This window comes from Equus quagga, chromosome 7, assembly GCF_021613505.1.
Source record: "Equus quagga isolate Etosha38 chromosome 7, UCLA_HA_Equagga_1.0, whole genome shotgun sequence".
Lineage (NCBI taxonomy): Eukaryota > Metazoa > Chordata > Mammalia > Perissodactyla > Equidae > Equus > Equus quagga.
The window spans coordinates 29,788,431-29,795,036 of NC_060273.1; the positions used below are offsets into that span (position 1 = coordinate 29,788,431).

Sequence of the window (6,606 nt, forward strand, 5' to 3'; positions counted from 1 at the left end):
GGAGGGTGGGGAGGACCCGTGTAGAGCTGGGGGGACTGAGTATAGACCCGGGAGGCAGGGAGGACCCGTGTAGACCTGGGAGCATCGAGTGCAGACCCAAGAAGGCAGGGAGGACTCGTGCAGACAGAGGCCTCAACCACCCTGTCTGCCGGGACGCCCTCCAGCCCAGTGCTCTTCTTCTGGGGACCTCCAGCTTGCTGTCCTCTCACTTGGGGGCCTGATGCGCCCCCGACCCCTGCCCGGGGCAGGAGCACACCCTTGGCACACGAGGCACCAGGTGCTTGGTCAGCATCCACACTGCCAGCAGCAGCAGGAAGAGCGTGGTGCGTCCGACAGCGGCGGGAGGACTCTGGCCGGCTGTGCACAGCCCGCGTGGCTGCACCGCGCCTCTCGCTCTGGAATGACTGTGATCCTGGCTGACCGTCTAACCGTTTCCTGCCCACGTTACTGAAGGAGACCAGGGCTTGCTCAGGGCCAGGCAGGGCCAGGGCTGAAGTCACCTGCAGCACCAGGTGCACCCCGGTGCCCCTCTCTGCACTCTTATTTGGGGGTGACCTGGCACCCTGCCTCTTTCTGTAGGGAGGGATGTCGCTGCAGCAGGGGGAACCGATCACAGGTGTGTGGAAACCGGTACCCCTGAGGAGGCGGGCAGATGCAGCTGTGGCCCTCAGCCTCGCCTGATGTCGGGGTTGGGACCAGGGGCCACTGTGGTGGGTGGAGCCGAGAAGGCCGCCCCACGGCAAAGCGCAGCCTGAGACATGAGGCTGACACCCTGCCATGTTTACCACTCTGCTGACAGCGCCAAACACCTGCCTCCAATGGGGCCAGGGTGACCCTCTGCCCCAGACTCCCGGCCGCCCCCACGTGCTCTCAGGGCCACCAGGAAACCTCGGGGCGCTGTCTGCTTTGCTGTCACCTGTTTACCATCTCTCCCAAGGCCGCCTTCCACGCAGCCAGCTGCAGGCGTTGTGCACACGGCACTGGCTGAGATGGGTTTGGGGGCGTCCTGAGACACAGGGCCAGGGCCTCACTCTGAGGGGAGGCTGCCCCCCGCCTGTCAGGCCTGCAGCAGAGGGCTGGGGCACGCTCGTGGATGAGGACACGTTTTTGCACCTTTTGCATCGGCTCCTTCTGGTGAAACCACGAGCAGGGGCCAGCAGGAAAAAGGTGGGAGGAGGTTACGGGGACAGAGCCACAGGTTTCTCAGTGTGTCATTTCCTGTCTCTGGGGTCCCCTCTGCACCCCAACCACAGTGTCAGGCCTTCGGGGTGGGGCTCTCTAGGGGTCCCGTGTGGATGGGGGGCTGGGCCGTCCTGTGGACCCTCCGTCACCATCAGCAGGCGGGCTGGGCTTCTCAGGAGCTGCTGCAGCCATGGGCAGCTCCAGTCGGGGGGCTGGCGGGGGGTGATGGGCAGCGGCTGAGGATCAGCAGCAAGGGTGTTAAAGGAGACCAGCCATTCCAGCCCAAACTGACCACAGGAGCTGGACTGTGAAGCAGCCACTCCGAGAGCAATGGATGGTGCTGAGCGCCATGGGCAGGGCCAGCCTCGCGCCCCCGGGAGCAGCATCCATGGGGCAGCCATGCGACCCATCCAGACGAAATCCCACCAGACCCCTCCCACAGAGCCTCGCCAGGGTCTGGCTTTGAGCTGGAAGGTCCAGTTTGGGCTTTCTGCCAGATGAGAGACATCACCCACTTCCTCAGGGGGAGGGGCCGCTGATAGTGGTCTGACAGACACAGCAGTGCAGACCGGGGCGACACAGGTTGTGACGGGGATGCTGGCCACACAGCAGCGTGCGCCTTTGTGCCATCTGCTCACACCTTTTACTGAGCGTGGCAGGTGCCCTGTTGAAAGGTCTGACTGCCCTAAACCACAGGACCTGAGGAGCCTGCGAGCACTTGGGCCCCAGGCTGCCCCAGACCCAGGCGGCCAGCCAGCGCCTCTGGCCCGAGCTCCTGGGCTCCACGAGGGTCAACAGTGGCTTTCTGTGTCCCAGAGAAAGGGCCCATTGTCTCTCCCAGTGCTCCCAGGAGCAAAGATAAAGCACTCTCCTTTCCAGGCAGAGCTGGGGGGAGGACGCCACCAGCCCCGGCCCGCAGGGCCCTGTCTGTGTGGGCAGGGCTGCGGGCGAGGACACAGGGAAGGGGCTGCTGTCCCGGTCTCGGCCAGCGGGCACTGAGAACCCAGGAGGGGCCGAGTGCTGAAGCCGGACGACTTGGCGAGGCATTCCTGGAGGGACAGGGTGGCAGTGGACGCCCCGCCTGGACTCGGCAGACAGCCAAGCCAGTCCCGCCCCCGGCTGCAGAGCTGGGACAAACCCCTGAATCCTCTGCATCTCCCCGCTCGGAAAACAAGAGTTACCACACTCAGTGCTTACAAGGTTTTCCAAGCAAGGGACACTTCTCCCTGGCTAGACCTTGTATGGAAACCCACCACCTGATCGATGTGGAGCTGCTGGAGGGGGTGAGGGGGTGAGGGGTTTCCCTGCCCACCCAGCAGGGCCTCGAGGCAGCTCTGGGGACCAGCACTGGGGTTCACTGCGTTTCCACCTGTCCAGATACTGAGGAAGACCTCCTGACATTGGGGGGGCATGTTCTGCTTTTCAAAATGTGGTGTAAAGAAAAAACAACTTCAGCAGGAGACAGAAGACCTAGAACTCAGCCCTAATTTAAATAAAGACCCAACCTCTGCACCACGGGCTGTCCCCTGTGGTCCCCCAGCCCGGACTCTCTGACACTCCAGGCTGAACCACCCACATGCATGTGCACGCACACGGGCACACAGCCCCTTGCTGTGGTCCGCTATCGCGGTCCACTCTATGGTGCGGCACCTGCTCTCCCAGGCAGCGGGGACGTGGCAGGAGCGTGAGCATGAGCTGAGGCCCAGAGCACGGCTGCCCCAGAGAAACATGACGTTGTCCCCAGGCCGTGGGAGCAAAGTACAAGTCAGTAAACGAACGTTGCACGCTCTCTCTCACGTGGAGTCTCCGGAGTCAGCGTGCCTTACATTCGAGCCCATCTCCACTCGGACTGGCCCCACTTCAGGAGCACAGCATGTGGCCAGGCTGGGGCTGTCACCACAGCTGTGTCCCCAGAGCCGGGCCCAGTGCAGCTGGTCACGAGAAGGGACAGCAGGGGTCCTCCTGAGCTCCAGGGGTGCTGGGGGTGGCCCCCTGGAGGCCCAGCTCCTGACGTCCTTGTCAGCACACAGGCTCCCTCTCCAGGCACCCAGTGCAGCCAAGCCCAGGGGCATTCGCTGACTCATGTAACAGCAGCGTCCACACAGAGCTCTCGGGTGTCACGGATGCTCTCTGTGGGCCCCCTACAGGTGTGAAGTGGGCCGTGTGGGGAATCGTCCTGGGGGTCCCCACAGCTGGGGAACAGCAGAGCTCAGGCGTCCTGTCCTACAGCTGGTCCACTGGGGCTTCAGGAGGAGGGAGCAGGGCAGAGACCCCACCTACCCAGGCTGGTCCTGACTCCTGAGTCACCAGGACCGGTCCTCAGAGGGAGGCAGGAGGCCGGCCCAAGTGCTGAGGAGGGGCTGGGCCTTCCAGACGGTCGGGCTTAGATTCTGCCCCGCAAACCTGTATGGCCACCTAAAACAAACTTACCCCCATCAGACACACGGGCTCTGACAGTCTCATCTCCGACCACCATCATCAGCTCCGGCAAAGGACTGTGGAGCCAGGAGCTGTGCCCAATGTGCCTGGAGACGCCGACAGGCCAGCAGGTGGGGGTGGGAGCAAGGCACCGGCGACCCAGACAGCTTCCTCCCCACACTGCAGGCTCCGGCCACAGGCTCCCAGCAACAGGAGGGCGTGGGAGAGTGAGCGGTGGCAGGGGAGGGACGTCAGGCTCAGAGGTGGCCCGATGGGATCCAACCATGTCTGGGGGACTCTTGCTGCCTACAAATTAGAAAACGTGCCTCATGCTGATAGGTTTACATCCTCAGATAGTTTTGTGGGGAAAATCCAGCCCACGTGCAGACCTCTGGGTCACCACAGCTGGTGCCAGTGAGGGCAACGCCAACCGGGGCCAGGGCAAGGCCACCAGCTGGTCAGACAGAGCAGAGAGCTCCCCACAGGACCGCGGCTTTAAAGAAATGAGGCTCAGAGTAGAAGACAGCAGACCCAGGGTGGGCAGAAGGTGCCCGTTGGGCTGGGCCAAGGGGCAGCCCCAGAAGGCCAGGGGCTGCCTGCACCTGTGCCCTCAGCCAGTGGAGCAGAGGAGTCCAGGCAAGGTGGGGCCCAGGGCGGTGGGCCAGGGTGCTCCAGTGCCCTGCACAGCACTGAGGCCCCTCAACTCCAGGACAGCCCCCTTCCCGTTGGGGGACTCCAGCCTGGCCAGGGGCCCTGGGGTCCAAGGGCGAAGCTGGGGGCGGGGCTGACTAAGGGCCTGGGCTCTACTCACTAGCTCGGTGAATTCAGGCCCAGAACCATGTGTCCGTGTCTCTCCCAGGACACCACAAGGTCACACGCTTGGCCCCGTGTGTGAGGACAGGGACCCTAAACCTCTCCCAGGAAGCCATGAGGTCACACACTCTCGGCACAGAGGTGGCGCCAGATGCATACTGGACAAGTCCAGCAGGTCTGTCATCCTTTGGCGGGACGGAACATTACCCAGATGGTGTCCGTGACGGGCACTGACCCCTCTACCTGGTGACAGGTGGGAAGGTGAGGCCTGGGGAGGGGGTAGGAACTGTGTGAGGTCACCCAGCAGGCCAGCAACAGACCCCAGACAAGCACTTGGGTCTGAGTCCCGCCCTCTCTCCTTCCTGAACCCCCTGTTGCCCCGTCACCGCAGGGCCAGCGAGTCCTACCCCCCCATCCCACCACCACCAGGAGGCAGGTGGCCCAGGGCCCTGGGCCCAGTTTGTGTCCAGTGCTCCTAACACTCCGGAGGCGGCACAGCTGGGTGAGCGGAGCCTGAGTGCAGCTGAGCCCGTGGCCACCTCCTTGTCTGCGGGATTGCGCCCCCAGGATCACGTCTGTACCGTCTTCAGTGCAGCGTCCAGCCCTGGCCACACCTCCTCCTGCCTCAGGAGTGAGAACGGAGCACGGCACAGAGAAGCAGCTGCGTTCCCATCGTAGTTGCGGGGCTGGGGCCCCTGGGGTCAGCTGTGGGGCCCGTGCGGCCTGCCCCCTGGCAAGGACCTGGCCCCAAGGTGAAAGGGAAGCGGTTGTGTTGAAGCCAGGCCCCCACTGGAAAAGAGGTGGCTCTCGATGGACACATGCTCTCCTGGCCCCCAGCTTCCTTGGCCTCCACCCCATCACATCCCCAGGGCTCATCCCTCCTGACCTCACCTGGAGCCTCCACTAGTCACATCTGCCCCACTGGACAGCCAGACAGAAGTGACGCCAGCACAGATGCCGTGCGCTCAGCCCGTTCCCACTCTCTGGGGGGTCTCCCCTTCCCTGGACCCCAGGCAGACATGGCAAGGAGCCGGCTGGAAGATGGAGGCAAGACTGCAGTGAACAGAGTGCATCCTAAGCCCATACTATGCCACCCATGCCATATAGTCTGCACCATGCAGGATCAGAGATGCCGCTTTCCTCTCCAGTCCGACCTTGGGGCCAGATCCGAGCACGTCCCTGTGGCCTGCTGTCCATCTGCGGGAGGGGGGACCTGAAGGCAGCCCACATGCCCTGCTCTGCTGGGGACCCAGGGCCGCATGGAATGGGGGCAGAGGCTAGGCCCCTCTAGAAGCTCCGAGGGAAGTCAAGCCCTTTGCTCGAGCCTGATGCTGGCGGAGGGGGGAAGGGTCAGGAAGAGCAGGACCCGACAGGCAGGTGGGTCGCACCCAGAGCATGGCTGGGAGGAAGGGCTGCCGGACAGGGAGAGGGTAGGACTCCATCCCTGGGGGATCAGACCTCATATTCCCCAGAAGCCTTTTCATGGTGGCAGCAGAACCAAGCTTCACCAGAAGTGGTTTCAAGGAGCATCGAACGGGGCGTCAGAAGACAGCGTGCGGCCCGGGTTCCCTCTCTTCATATACAAAGTGCCATCAGGTGGTGCTGCTGGGACAAAGGGCCTGGGGTGGAGCCAGGAGCACAGGGGTGCCGTCAGGCCACCCTCAGGCACAGGGCCCAGGAGAGCAGGACTCTTGGTGGCGGTGTTTCCTGATCGCCAGCGATCAGATGGTGCTGTTACTGGCTGATGGCCGTTGGATGGGGGGGGCACTTGGCCAGCTCCATTACAGCAGGGCCCAGGGGTGGGGGCTGGCCGCTGTGGGGCCTGGTGGGCCCATCGACTCCCACGGCCCCAGTTTTCAGCAGGGCAGGCCTCCACCCACCACCTTCCTACCCGTCACCAGGCAAAACCCATCAAGCGACAACCCTACAGAATTAGGATTTAGAAAAGTGTGTTAAAAACCACTGCCAATAAGTATGAGCGTGAGACAAGTGGTGCAGTAAAGCGCGCCCTTGCACAGCGCGAGGGCTGGGGTTTAGGATAACAGTGGCCATGAGCCGTGGGGGCAGAAGCATGAGGAGCCTGCACCCCCTCCACTGGGGAGGACACAGGCATTGCCACAGGAGGCCTGACCGGGGAGGACACCGGGGCTGCCACTGGAGGCCTGACCGGGGGAGGACACGGGCACTGCCACT

The 6,606-nt window shown here is 63.6% G+C and overlaps 1 protein-coding gene across 4 annotated transcripts in view; it reads right to left on the minus strand.

Annotated features, from left to right (window-relative positions):
• The window catches only part of C7H7orf50 (chromosome 7 C7orf50 homolog), a 148,345-nt gene that overhangs the window by 18,688 nt on the left and 123,051 nt on the right, over positions 1–6,606 (minus strand). The window contains exon 1 of one of the 4 annotated variants that reach the window (XM_046665789.1): positions 5,872–6,174. The exons of the other annotated variants lie outside the window; for them this stretch is intronic. Coding sequence (XP_046521745.1) covers positions 5,872–5,943 — 72 coding nt within the window. The 5' untranslated portion in view covers positions 5,944–6,174. Of the gene's footprint in view, positions 1–5,871; positions 6,175–6,606 lie in introns of those variants that run through there. 4 annotated transcript variants of the gene reach the window in all.